The sequence below is a fragment of the Apodemus sylvaticus genome, chromosome X (genome assembly GCF_947179515.1).
Source record: "Apodemus sylvaticus chromosome X, mApoSyl1.1, whole genome shotgun sequence".
Taxonomy (NCBI): Eukaryota; Metazoa; Chordata; class Mammalia; order Rodentia; family Muridae; genus Apodemus; species Apodemus sylvaticus.
This window is the reverse complement of record NC_067495.1, coordinates 90,785,044-90,799,188: the sequence shown is the minus strand read 5'-3', so window position 1 is coordinate 90,799,188 and position 14,145 is coordinate 90,785,044. Positions and strand designations below refer to the sequence as shown.

Genomic DNA, 14,145 nt, shown 5'->3' with positions numbered 1-14,145 from the left:
CTGAAAGTACTTTGGTGCTCTGCTTGGAATAAGAGGGGTGCCTGGAATGTGAGCAGTGAGAAATGGTGCCTTTGCGTTAGGGAAGAGGGTTGTCTTTGCAAAGACAGAACATGTCTTTACAATGCGATTGCAATTACAAAGGTAATGCCATTCTACATGAATTGAATTCTCCTATTTATCTTTTAAAAGACAGCAGAATATAGACATTCTATTAGCACTCCCTAAGGTAAGAGGTCCGCCGTCTTCTTACCTTGTTGTGTGCATCTTTTCAGATGCCACGGCAATGTTAATCATTTTACCTGAGTAATTCTTCCATTTCTCAGTACCTGGGGGATTAGTAATGGCCGAGACTACTTCTCAGACTCTTTGCTCCCGCTCAATCAAGCCGTGGAGGCGCCAGTTTACTTTTATTGATCAGCGGGTTCCTGACAGCCTTCGCCACAAGGAAGCAGCATCATCCTTTTTTAACTTAAAGGGGAACAGATCGCCTTAAAGTTTACAGCTAAGAGCTTCTAAGCATAGCATGCAAACATTTTAGCATGCTGCTAATTGTTGTGTTTAAATAGTCCCAGCCATATTTTAGAAAGCTGCCAAACACGGAACTCACATCCCGTGATCAGATAGCAAACCCATTTCAAATGCCTTTTTAGACCTTTTTAATTAGACCAAGCTGCGCTTCGCCCCCACTCGCTGACATCAAAGGTAAATAACTATGATAAATCAAATGGAAGCCTTCCTTTAGCATCCCGAGGTACGCCCGCGCTGCCTGCCATGTTCTGTTCTTCCACTACTTGCCCATTTCTCTAACAGTGTCTGAAAAAAATAAAAAACCAAACCGGGCGGGCCACGGGAGCGACTCCCTGAAGCCACCCTTTCAGCAGTCTACCCGCAGCTCTAAATGATCAAAATGAAATGATTCTCACTGCAGACGCCTCGGTTTTCTCCGTGATGTTCTGGGCTGAATTGCATTCTAATGTGAAACAACCCCTTTGAGCCAAGCGGATCAGGCACTTTCTCCTTGGCCTTGGCTACACTTTCAGAAGGTCCAGTCTCAACCTTGCAAGCAAAATAATCCCCCCCTTTTTTTGGTGGGAGGAGGCTGTCTTCGTACTCCCACCACCAAAGTATTTGGATGATGTATTCTTTTAAGCAGCTGGGTTGCTCTTCGCAAGAAGATGGCAGTTTTAGTGGTACTGGTGGGGAACCCATTATGTGTCCAAATGTGTTTTTCATTTCCTTATTTAATTTTTTTGAAGGGCAAAAGCGAATCTCATTTTGAGAGTACAGGTTCAGCCCAGAGTCGCTGAGCTAATTATGAGTTTCTTCAACCAAGACTCCTAAATAACAGAGACTAATATAATAACTCAGAAAGGAGGTTTGCTCTATCCAAGAATTGTGAATTCAGAAGCTGTTCCCCATCCTCAATCTTCCCCATCCTCAAAAACAAAAACAAAAAAAAACCAAGCAAACAAACAAACAAACAAAACCAGGAGAAATGTTCATCGAGTGCGCATTGGATTCTTTCTGCTCGCGATCTTAATTAAGAACCTAAGTGCCTTAGATCTGGGCTGGGAAGAGTCCACTTCTGTCTCTAGGGTGCCTTTGGTCCAGAGGGCAGATTAAGCTTGATGTCAACCCTGGCCACGCCGGCCTCTGCCTTCCTAGAATTGGCAAAGGCCACAGCTGCCACCGTCCCCCAAGGAAAAGTGGAAGCCCCCAGACAGAAGAGGCCCCGGGGAACGCTGAGCGACCACCGCGCCATAGCCGGCTTACAGCGGCCAGGGATCTCTCGGCGCGCCTACTCTGTAGCTTCTGTCCGGATCTGGGCTCTCTAGGCGCGGCGCGGTGGCGTCCGCTCTGCTCCGCTGGCTTTTCTCAAACGTAGTTTATTTATAGGAAGCTAAATTATCCAAAAGGGTTGGGTGAGGGGTGAGAAAATGTAGCCAGAGCCCTTTGAGGCTAAGTCCTTAAGCCACCGATCCCTTTTGATTAACTAGAGACCTGAGTGAGCCAGACTGGACCAGCAGCTCTGCAGCAGCTCTCTCTCTCTCTCTCTCTCTCTCTCTCTCTCTCTCTCTCTCTCTCTCTCTCTCTGTGTGTGTGTGTGTGTGTGTGTGTGTGTGCATGCGCGTGTCCTGGGGTGTCCCCAGGAGTGTATCATCTTCCCAATGAGGAAGGATAGGGATAATGGTTTGGGTGGGTGGCGGCCTTACTCTTGGCAAAAGTGAAGATACACTGGCCAAGAGCATGATGAATGACCGTAGCAGGGACGCTTATTCCTCTTTCTTCCACTACCCTAGAATAAGAGGAAACAGAAATGCTGAAGAGTGAGACAAAGGAGAGATAGAGATGAGAGAGAGGGAGGGAGAGAGAGAGAGACAGACAGAGAATAGTGCATTTAAGATATGAAGATACGTGAGGGAGATAAACAACAAGAAAAGAAAAACCAAACCCTCATCTTTTTTGTAATCTTTGCAAACAAGACAAGCAAGAAGGGCTCAGTTTCGAGGTAGACTGAGCTTCAGTGGCAGCACACCTCAATTCTGGCCCACTCTCCCTTCCCTACTTTGCTTGTTCCATGCCAGTCAGGTATCCACCTCCCACCCCCCCAACACTCCCGCAGGGGCTCTGCAGGCCAGGGTACTCCACTCACTTGGGCCGGTGTGTAAGTTTCCGTTTGGCCCCGCCTCCCTCCACCTCCCCCACCCCCCTCCTCTCGCCTTGGTCCCGCCCCAAGACCGGAGCCGCTGGGCTGCGCGCTGATTGGCTAGTGCCTGGCGTAGCCGGGCTCGGCAGCTCGGGCTCTCTCCAGCTCTCTCCAGACTCTGTGGCCAGTAGTTTGCGGCATCGGGAGGAGGAGCAGCAACAGCAGCAGTAGCGGCGGCGGCTGGCAGAGAGGGGAGACGGTCGAGCGGGTGCAGACGGCAGCACTAGCTACCGCTCACCATGCCTGGCTTGCCCGGAGGGCACGGACACTCACTTCCCTAGCCCCTCGCGGGCTGCGGAGCAGTGTCCTCCCTGGCTTTCCAGCTGAGCCAATTCATCTGAGATCCGAAACCTCCCACCCCAAACCCATTTCTTCCTGCTCTCTTTCTCTCTCATACTCCACACTCGCATTTCCCATCCACACACTCACTCTTCCTCCTTTTCGAACATCCACGGACAGACCTCCCTAGCGCGCGAGCGCCGGGGAGGGAGGAAGCCCTAAGCAGGGCGGATAGCGCTTTTCCTGGAGGATGGGATCCAGACGCTCCGGCAAGTAAACTTTGGAGCCGACAGAAACCCTCGACCCTGGCAGCTGCCCAGGCGGACCCCAGCGACATGCGGCTGAACTAAGGAGGGCTTTCTTTGGCAGCGGCGGCAGCACCAGCGGCGGCGGCGGCGGCGGCGGCGGCAGCGACGGCGGCGGCGGCTGCTGCGGTCCTTGAAGCTACACCCCAGCCCAAACCCAGGAAGGCGAAGAAGCCCGGTGTACCCGCGACTGCAGCCCCGCCTCTCCTGGCCGGTACTGTAGTAGCTTCCTTTCTTCACCTTCCCATTCCCTGTGTCCCCTCCCCCTTCCCTGGGGCAATTGGAAAGAGCAGGACTTTGATTTTCTTGGACAAATTGCTATCTTCCCATTTTTATAAACTTAAGGTGGAGGCCTGGGCTGCGTTGGTAACTTTGATTTCCTAGATATAAACGCCCGCAAACCCAAAACTGCTCTGTGGGAGGAACCCGGCGCCACCTCGGATCCTAGGCACCCCCCCCCCCCCACACGCCCTCGGACACCAACCTCAGCGCCCGAGAGAGCGCTCTCGCATCTCTCCCCTCCCCCTTCCTCTGCCCGCCCCGGGACAGCCCTCCAGCTCTGCCAAATCCCCGGGAGCCCACGGATCTCGCCAGCAACTCAGACTTCTGCCTGCGATCCCCCCTTTCTCTCCAACAGGCCTCAAAGAGGCCAGAGTGACACCCCCCCATCCCGGAGGGTGCGCTCCAGGCAGCAGCTCCCTCCGCAGTGAGCTGGGTGCGCTGGGGGGAGGTCCTTGCGCATGCCAGGTGCACAGACTGCGCGCTCGCCTGCCCCAGTGCCTGTGCGCTGCGGCGGGTCGGGCAGTGCCTGAGAGGCTGCGCCCCGAAAGCCTTCCACGTCCGCGCCCCAAGTACACTACCGACTCTGCGGCTTGTGGCCGTCTGAGGCGCGCGAGCGCTGCTCGAACCGCAACCCTGCGCCGGTGCAGCCAGTCCCGCCTGGCTAACTTTGAAAGGGGAAAACTGAGTAGCCGGGCTGGAGGGAGGGGGCTCGGGGCTGCGAGGCGCTCCCTGGGCACCCTGGAGCCCCCGGGCCCCCAGACAGTTCCTGCTGAGACCACTGCAACCTCAGCATTGGAGCCTGCGCGGGTTCATCCCGCGCGCCGCCGGGCAGCCCTGGGCGGGACTCCTCCCGCGGCCTCCGGGGCCACGGGGCGCGCGCAACAGGCGGCCCGAGCCGGCGGGAAGCTGGAGCGCCGGCGGCGTCGGTCTCGGAGGGGTGTGGAGAGGCGAGGCCAGGCAGAGCCCCGCGCAGCCATGGAGTCTCTCCTGCTGCCGGTGCTATTGCTGCTGGCTGTACTATGGACGCAGGCGGCCGCCCTGATTAATCTCAAATACTCAGTCGAAGAGGAGCAGCGCGCCGGGACAGTGATCGCTAATGTGGCCAAGGACGCGCGGGAGGCAGGCTTCGCGCTGGATCCCCGACAGGCTTCTGCTTTCCGCGTGGTGTCCAACTCTGCTCCTCACCTGGTGGACATCAACCCCAGCTCCGGCCTCTTGGTCACTAAGCAGAAGATTGACCGAGACCTGCTGTGCCGCCAGAGCCCCAAGTGTATCATCTCCCTAGAGGTCATGTCCAGCTCAATGGAGATCTGTGTGATTAAGGTAGAGATCAAAGACCTGAATGACAATGCTCCCAGTTTTCCGGCCGCACAGATTGAACTAGAGATCTCCGAGGCAGCCAGCCCAGGTACGCGCATCCCACTGGACAGTGCATATGACCCGGACTCAGGCAGCTTTGGTGTGCAGACCTACGAACTCACGCCCAACGAGCTGTTTGGCCTGGAAATAAAGACGCGGGGTGACGGTTCGCGCTTTGCTGAACTAGTGGTGGAGAAGAGCCTGGACCGTGAGACACAGTCACATTACAGCTTTCGTATTACGGCGCTCGACGGAGGTGACCCACCACACATGGGCACAGTTGGCCTCAACATCAAGGTGACCGACTCGAATGACAACAACCCAGTGTTTGGCGAGTCCACCTACTCAGTGAGTGTGCCCGAAAACTCACCTCCCAATACACCAGTCATCCGCCTCAATGCCAGCGATCCAGATGAGGGCACCAACGGCCAAGTGGTCTACTCCTTCTACGGATATGTCAATGACCGCACGCGTGAACTCTTCCAAATTGACCCACACAGCGGCCTGGTCACTGTCACCGGTGCGCTCGACTATGAAGAGGGCCACGTGTACGAACTGGATGTGCAAGCCAAAGACCTAGGGCCCAATTCTATCCCTGCACACTGCAAAGTCACTGTCAGCGTGCTAGACACTAATGACAACCCGCCAATTATCAACCTGCTTTCGGTCAATAGCGAGCTTGTGGAGGTGAGCGAGAGCGCCCCCCCGGGCTACGTGATTGCCCTGGTTCGGGTGTCTGATCGCGACTCTGGTCTCAATGGACGTGTGCAGTGCCGCTTGCTGGGTAATGTCCCCTTTCGACTGCAGGAGTATGAGAGCTTCTCCACTATTCTTGTTGATGGGCGGCTGGATCGAGAGCAACACGACCAGTACAACCTTACTATTCAGGCTCGAGACAGTGGTGTGCCTATGCTGCAAAGTGCCAAGTCTTTTACTGTGCAAATCACAGACGAGAATGACAACCACCCACACTTCTCCAAGCCTTACTATCAAGTCATTGTGCAGGAGAACAACACTCCTGGCGCCTATCTGCTCTCAGTGTCTGCCCGCGACCCTGACATGGGCCTTAATGGCAGTGTCTCCTACCAAATTGTGCCATCACAGGTGCGAGACATGCCAGTCTTCACCTATGTCTCTATCAATCCCAACTCTGGTGACATCTATGCGCTACGTTCCTTTAACCATGAGCAGACCAAGGCATTTGAATTCAAGGTCGTGGCCAAGGATGGCGGCTTGCCCTCACTGCAAAGCAACGCCACTGTGAGGGTCATTGTCCTCGATGTCAATGACAATACCCCAGTCATCACCGCCCCACCTCTGATCAATGGCACTGCTGAGGTCTACATTCCTCGAAACGCCGGCATAGGCTATTTGGTGACTATAGTTAAGGCAGATGATTATGATGAGGGAGAAAATGGCCGAGTCACCTATGACATGACAGAAGGTGACCGGGGTTTCTTCGAAATAGACCAGGTCAATGGAGAAGTCAGAACCACTCGCACCTTTAATGAGAACTCCAAGGCTTCCTATGAGCTTATAGTGGTGGCCCATGACCATGGCAAGACATCTCTTTCTGCCTCTGCCCTCATCCTAATATACCTGTCCCCAGCCCTTGATGCCCAAGAGTCCATGGGCTCTGTGAACTTATCCTTGATTTTCATTATTGCTCTGGGCTCCATTGCTGGCATTCTCTTTGTCACTATGATCTTCGTGGCAATCAAGTGCAAGCGTGACAACAAAGAGATCCGGACCTACAATTGCAGGTAGAGCCAAGTTTTCTTTCTTTTCTTCTGTGTTTTGAATGAGTAAGATGTGTGTATTTGTGATGTCAAACCCCCAGTGCTTTTTGTTTCCCATTTAAATGCATGCAGCATACCCACAATGCTTCTTTGTGGAGGGTGAGAAGTTTGTGACAGTCCAAGTTGATCAATTCTTTTGATCTGACAATTTGCTGGAAGACAATCATTTACTGTTTGAATGGATTTTGTCACATAATGATGATGAGCAGAAAAGCAATTATCATTTTAAAATTTGCACAGCTGTCTCCAGTGAAGTTAAGGTAGAAAAAATGAGGGGGAGGGAGGAGGGAGGAGGGAAGGAGAATCAAGGAGTGAGAGGAGGGAGGGAGGGAGGGAGGGAGAGGAAAGAGGGACAACCCAAGAGAGACAGATTTTCATATTTATAGCAAAAGTTCTATGGGATCATGGTTGGAGGGCTTGGTTCCCTGGAGCATTGTGCTTTGCAGACAAGAGCTGAAAGGGGATGGTGCACTGGCAGCTGTCTTGTCTTGCTGTAGGGTTACAGTCCAGAGAGAGCTCTGAGTGAGAGCTTATTATAGGAAACAGAGAAGAGGAGGGAGAGAGAAAGCAGTGTTTGTGTGTGTGTGTGTGTGGGGGGGCAGGGAAGCAGGTCATTAGTGGATTTGCATGTATTCTTGGCTTGTTTTGTATCTAGTCCCCAGACATATGGCTATACAAAGTAAAATTCTGTCAGTCATCTGTATGTTTTCAAATATCTGCTTGGTTGGTGTGTGAAGACCAAACATCGCAATGAGAACAAGACTTTGCTTCCAGATGTTTCAGTAAAAATAGCAATCTTCTGGAGTTGGCTACACTTTCCTTTAATGTGGAACTGTGCTGTGGCATTAAGATCTGGTCCCTACCAGTGGATGTCACTATGGGCTATTGTGTTACAGTTTCTCTGAAGTGTGTGTAGGATGTGTGTGGGGGTGGGGAAACAAGAGAGGAAAAAAGAGAAGTAGAAACTTGAATGGTATGCAATGTAGCATTTTTAAAGTCTTGATTAACACATTAGAGGTTGTTGCTGAAGACTTCGTTGCAATTTGATAGAAGATTGCAATGATAGAAGAAATAAGTCTAAGAATTTCTAGAATCCTACTTAGGATAATGCACGTATTTTTTTCCAGCAGTGTCTCATCGAAACAGTTGAAAAAAGTTATTTTTATTTACTATTTTTATTTTGCTGAAAATGAATGATGCTGCTATTTCCAGCCAAGGTGTGTGTGCTTGTGTGTACTTTCAACACACCTACACATCCACTGTATCTCATACCATCTGTGCTTGCATGTTAATCAGTCAAAATATGTTCCTGTAGGTCCGATTTGTATCTGACACCATCTGAGATACACACTTCTGTGAATCAGAGCTTCCCTGAATATGTAACAGCCATGCAATTATTGTTTCCCTTTTACTATTCTCTGCATTACACAAGTTAGTAGACAAATGCTAACCACACATGAATATCAATCAGGTGCCATAAAAGAGCAGCTGCAATGCCTCATAAATGCTTTAATCCTGTTACTAGTGAAATGGCCATGACTTTTCTTTCCTTCAGAACCAAGTCACTTCAGATGCGAGAAATGGAAATTAACATTGCTCTTACCTTTGAAACCTGTGACAGCCAGTGGCGATTTTTATAGGAGAAAAATGCAGGCTCAATAAAATTTTTATTTATCTGGAGATAATGACAGAGGGGACTCTTTTTAAGCCATTTTCTGAGCATTAAGTAAATGCATAAGACCCTTCCCATGATGAAAAAGAAATCAGGTTGAAGTAAAGATATTGAAGGCTTTGCCACTTCTTGGTGATATATGACTAGAAGTAAGAACTCTTTCTGAGAGCTTGCCAGGGACATCATTAAACAAGGAAGAGCATTTGAACTGAGAAAAAAAGTGCAAATCTCAGTACTCTCCAACTTCACCCAAATGTGTATTTTGTAAAGCACTCTTCCCTGTGATGGCTTGTGATTAGTGAAGTACAGTTTAATTAAATCATTGGTCAATACAGAATGGGCCATGCTTTGAATGCCTCTGATGAATAATTGGATGGGGCATTGCCAAATTTGCCCATCATGGGTAAACAAAATGATTACAACTTCCCATTGACTCAGTAAACAGATTAGAAAAGAAATGTAACCCTAGTCCTGAAGTTTGGGGGAATTTTATCTGTCCCTCAGCCTCTGTATCATCAATTTGCCATCATTTCAAGACAGGCTGGGCAGAGAGTAGAAGGGTGAGGTGAAATGAATTGCTTATCTCTAGGTAGATCCCGGGGGCAGAACAATAATTTGCCTTGGTAGGTACATATGCAAACTCACCATCTACTCAGACTTCTTAGAATCCTAAAGTTCAGGAGAAGCCTATGCTTCTGTGTAATTAGGCAGGAGGTTTTCTAGGTTTTTTTCTTCTGCAGGACCTCCTCTTGAAATGCATTCATTCATGAGAGTTGTGAGATGATCTGCAATTGCTGCTTGAATTGGGCTCCCTTTTTTTTTGTATTCTGACACTTTACCTTTGTCAAGTGAGAGAATGCAGACACCGACTTTCACTTGTAAAGTCCAACCTGTATTATTTATTAACCTTGTTGTTTTGCTGATTATTACTCAGAGATTGAATTCTTAAGCAATAAGCTGAAATCATTATGTGCAAAGTAATACATGACATTGAAAGTCTGACTACATTTTAATGTATTTCTTTTGACAAGTCTCTTAATGCTTGGTGTCTTTGGTGCACGTTCCTGGGTCTGTGTCACTGTTAATTAAATTGAGCTTTTTATGTTCCAGTTGCAGCACAGCTGCTTTTAGGTACACCTGAATGGAGAAGGATGCTGAATGCACTAACCTTTAAATTCCTTTGCAGTAATTGTTTAACCATCACTTGTCTCCTCGGCTGTTTTATAAAAGGACAAAACAGCAAGTGTCTGCATTGCATCTCGGTTTCTCCCATTAGCGAGGAGCAAGACAAAAAGGCAGAGGAGAAATTGAGCCTAAGGGGAAAGAGGTAAAAAGGCATTTCCCCTCTTTCAAATGGGTTTGGCTATCAGCTTTTCTAGGAGAGGAGGGGGAAGGGTGGAAAGTAGAAGGGAGCTGGGCTAGGGCAGGGAGGAGGGTGTGGATGAACAGAGTTAGGTGCTGTTGGAGGACAGGGTCTGAACTCTAGTCTAGAAGTGATCAGTTTAATCACTGAGGAAGCTGATCCTGGTGTTCCACATTGCAAATTCCTGGAGGCATTGGCAAGGGCTTTTCTTAAGTCCCTCCATGTCCTTTTATTGTTAAATTGGCACTTACTTTTTACCTTACCCAGTACTTCCTTTAGGTTCCAGGGAAGCATCAGATTTGAGTATTTTCATGTTCTCCCCCATAGGCTCAACTTTCCCCACCCTCACCCCTGCTTACTGGCCACTCATAATGAAAAATTTCAAATTGAAATACGAAATTTTCTTTGGGAAGGGTTGGTGGGAGGTGGGAGGTTAGTATGTTTCACATGAACACTTCATGGCCCTCAGCTTGTTTTCCGCATGCAAAAAGCACAGGGAGAAACACGATGATGTAATGCACCAGAATAAGGAGCTGGAGCAGAGATGGGGTGCAACCCTCTGGGGTGCTTAATGTTTATTCGTCAGTACATGGTCTGGGAAGGTGTTATCTATTCGTGCTGCCTTTTCTGTCACATAGAATCGCTGAGTACTCCTATGGGCATCAAAAGAAATCAAGTAAGAAGAAAAAAATTAGTAAGAATGACATCCGCCTTGTACCTCGGGACGTGGAGGAGACAGACAAGATGAATGTTGTCAGTTGCTCCTCCCTTACTTCGTCCCTCAACTATTTCGACTACCACCAGCAGACACTGCCCCTGGGCTGTCGTCGCTCTGAGAGCACTTTCCTGAATGTGGAGAACCAGAATACCCGCAACACCACTGCCAGCCACATCTACCATCACTCCTTCAACAGCCAGGGCCCACAGCAGCCAGACCTGATCATCAATGGTGTGCCCCTGCCTGAGGTGAGTGCAGCTACATGGTTCTGAGGGGTCTAACCCAATCGATCGAGATCTCCTTCTAGAGTTGCTTACTATACCATGGGGCACTCTGGAGGCGCATCCCGTGTCGGAGTCCATTTTCACACTCAGCATTTGCTAATAGTGCTTTTGGGACAAACAGTGATTTAACATAGAGGGCTTTTGTGTACGGGGTGATGGTGGGGAGTCTGAACTCAAATGATCTTATCCTTGATGTGCCTTCATAATGTCCCAACATAGAAAAAGATGGCTTCACCTGTTGCAGATACACATGCTCAAAAGCCAGTGCTATCAGCTTGGAGACTAAAGCAGTTTAGGGTTGCCAAGCAGTATTGAAAATGAATGAATCCCTGTAATGTTTCAATTTCATTTTCCTCCTGTGGTTCAGAATCTTAAAGGCATTCAACACTTTGCTTCTTTGTTCTCTACCATCTATTCTGCTGAGACTGTGGTCAATAGGATACAAGCAATAAAGTTTGAAAAGTCACATTGCTGGTTCTTTGCAGTTTTGGTAATGTTTGACAGTTGAGGAGGTTGAAACTGACCCTAGCCTGAATATTGTATGAAGTAGCCATGCATTTGAATTAACTTCAGTGTGGGTGTTTTCCTGGAGGTATTGTTTTTACAAATACAATATGGCCAAATGGTTGTTGGTTATTGAAATAATTTAGGAGAATAGGGTGAAATGCAAGTGATGGTGGTGAGGATGGGGGAAGAGGAGACTGTGTAGAAGGCTATAAACACGTCCTTAAGTTGGTTTCATTTTCTGTGAAATCCTTAAGTCCCTCTTTGGTTGGAAATTTGATATACTGGGAGACATGCTCTTTCTAGTCACTATGAAAGCTATTCTGTAGATTTCAAGTGGACTTCAACAGTTTTTCAGGGTACTTGTATAGGCATCATCTCATTAGAAGCTGACAATTGGATATCTTGATAGATTTCTCAGTGGAAGACAAAACAAAGGTTTAGAGATGCTGAGGAACTTGCTCAGACCCAGAAAGCGGATTACACAGAACGGAAGGAGTAGATCATCTTGCTCTGTACTTAAGTGTTTGAGTAGTGTACTTCCTGCTTTTAGAAATGATTCAGACTGAAATAGTTAGGCAATCCTGGGAACAGAAGATGAACTCATATTGTTTGTACCAGTTTTGTAGGGCAAACAGTGCTTAGAACCATTTACGTTGTTTCATTGTATCTCCTAGTTCCTGGAAAATAATTACTACTAGAATTAAAAGCATGGAAAAATAATTTTCTTTAATGAACAACTCGGCAAAAGCACCAGCATTTCATTTTGAGTATATAACTCTATAAACAAAGAGTTATTGAAAGTCTTGTGTTATGTCAGGTAAATTCAGTTCTAAGTATTAATGACACTTATTACTGCTACAGTCTCATATACTACTTGGAGAGATACCATGAACCTCTAATAGTTCAGCAATGGAGATGGAGAGGTAAGAGTTTGTAGTGGAATCAAATAGATCATGATTGAATTCAGGAGTCACCTTTTACTATGGAACCCTTTTGGGTCCCCTGTTTCTTCATCTAAAACAATGAGTAAATCTATTTTGGAAAGATTCAAAGGAAAAATAAAACATGAATTGTAAAGAATGGGTGTGATTTATAACTGTCCCTAAAAAGGTAGAATTTTGTTTTAATCAAAAATTGGATAATTACCATTGGCAATGGACTATTCACTTGAGTATGTCTCACCAGTCTCTAGGACCAAAGAGGAACTTAGGCTGGTTCTATGTAGATAATAAATACACAATGCTGTAACCAGACTATTGATTTATAGTAATCCTTGAACAATGAAGTTGAAAAATGCTAACCTTGTGTATTCTGTTGCTGGTTTGATATTGTTCAGGGAGGTGGACAAAGTATTTAATCCTAAAGATTTTATGATCATTTTACAATCAATTCAAAGTCCTGAGAAAAGAGAGCTATGCTATCTATTGAATATGTGGGAGAAACAGGAGATAGTAACTATGATTTCTTGGTTCACCTAATATCTTGGTGTCATTTCTGAGTTTCTTCTAAGGGCAAGAAAACAAAGAATTTCAGGAAGCTAGTCTTAGTTTCTGATGCTTTCCCTGACTTTGTCCAACAAAGGTGCACTGATCTGGTGTATAGGGTTAGGCTTAGGTTTTATGTGTATTACCAGTACATAGTCCTGGAAAGTTCATAGTCAAGCATTCACCAAGATATTTAACCTGTATCGATCATGAAGTTCTAAATAGAGAAAACAGTAATTTTCTTTTTCTTTCATTCTAGAAGCCCCTGAGGTTTTATTCAATTGACATTTGTTGAGTGTGTGTTCCTTATAAGGTACTTCTCTATGTTCTGTAGCTCCAGAGACAAATAAAAATAAAAAAAATAAATAAAAGATACAATGAATGCACAGTCTAAAGAGGTCAACATTTAAACAGGTAGTTTTCATTGTGGGATGTTAAATGTTACTCTTTCGTGCTGTGGAATTCCTAGAATAATAATGCTCTGATGTATTTCCTACCTTTATAATTTTCCCATTAATTAACTAATCTATCCAAGAAACAATTCACTTATGAAGCAAAATAGTACAGAATGATACCTGCTCTGATGTAGTAAGTAGATGATTCTATGGAAATTTCTCTTAAGTTATATTATGACATTAAAATTATCCTTTCATGAGACCATTTTTATTTGTTATACATGCATTTATTGCATGTATAGAATATGCCAGATATTGCATCTTCTGTTTGCTAGTGATGCAAAGATAAAACACTTGATCTTTAACATCAGAGAACTTAAAAGAAAAAGATAACACAGTTTTAATTCTGAATGGTGTTTCTTTCCTAAGTATATGATGTTTGACATTCTTTCTCTTCAGATTGGAACCATTAGATTCTTCTGCTGTGTTACCTTTTAGGACACACACTCTTTATTATTTGAACAGTGATAAGGCTTATTTGAAATAGCAATTACACAAGTAAGACTCAGAACCACTGTGCTTGCCCCTTGCTGCTTCCAACTCCACTTCACTTTGAAATGGATCACCACTATAATAAATCACTAAATTACTAAGTAAATTACTAAGTACATTTTTAATGTTCAATGTCCCCAGCTATATAGAAGAAAGCTTGGAGATTCCAAATATGTTTAAGAGGAAAGAAACTCCTGCTTTTAGAGTGTTCACAGTCTAGCTGGGGAGCCAAGATCATTCAAAGGATTCAACTGCTAAGGAAGCAACACAAAGATAGCATTAATCACTCTTTCCTTTGTATGCTACTTAGTATTTCTCCTTCCAAGGCAACCCTGATATCATTTTTATGTAAATTTGCTGCTGAGCTATCTGGGCTTGGCGCTGAATTGAATAAAGGTGGCTTTTGTTTAGGTGGTGTGGCTCAAACCAAGAGCTCTGT

The 14,145-nt window shown here is 46.5% G+C and overlaps 1 protein-coding gene across 2 annotated transcripts in view; it reads left to right on the top strand.

Annotated features, from left to right (window-relative positions):
• The first annotated feature begins 4,439 nt into the window (after positions 1-4,439).
• Positions 4,440-14,145, top strand: part of Pcdh19 (protocadherin 19) — a 98,285-nt gene continuing 88,579 nt past the window's right edge. Inside the window, exons 1-3 of one of the 2 annotated variants that reach the window (XM_052171722.1) lie at positions 4,440-6,695; positions 9,590-9,730; positions 10,405-10,732. In XM_052171722.1, coding sequence (XP_052027682.1) covers positions 4,549-6,695; positions 9,590-9,730; positions 10,405-10,732 — 2,616 coding nt within the window. In that variant the 5' untranslated portion in view covers positions 4,440-4,548. The remainder of the gene's footprint in view (positions 6,696-9,589; positions 9,731-10,404; positions 10,733-14,145) is intronic. The other variant, XM_052171721.1, reaches the window with a different exon arrangement.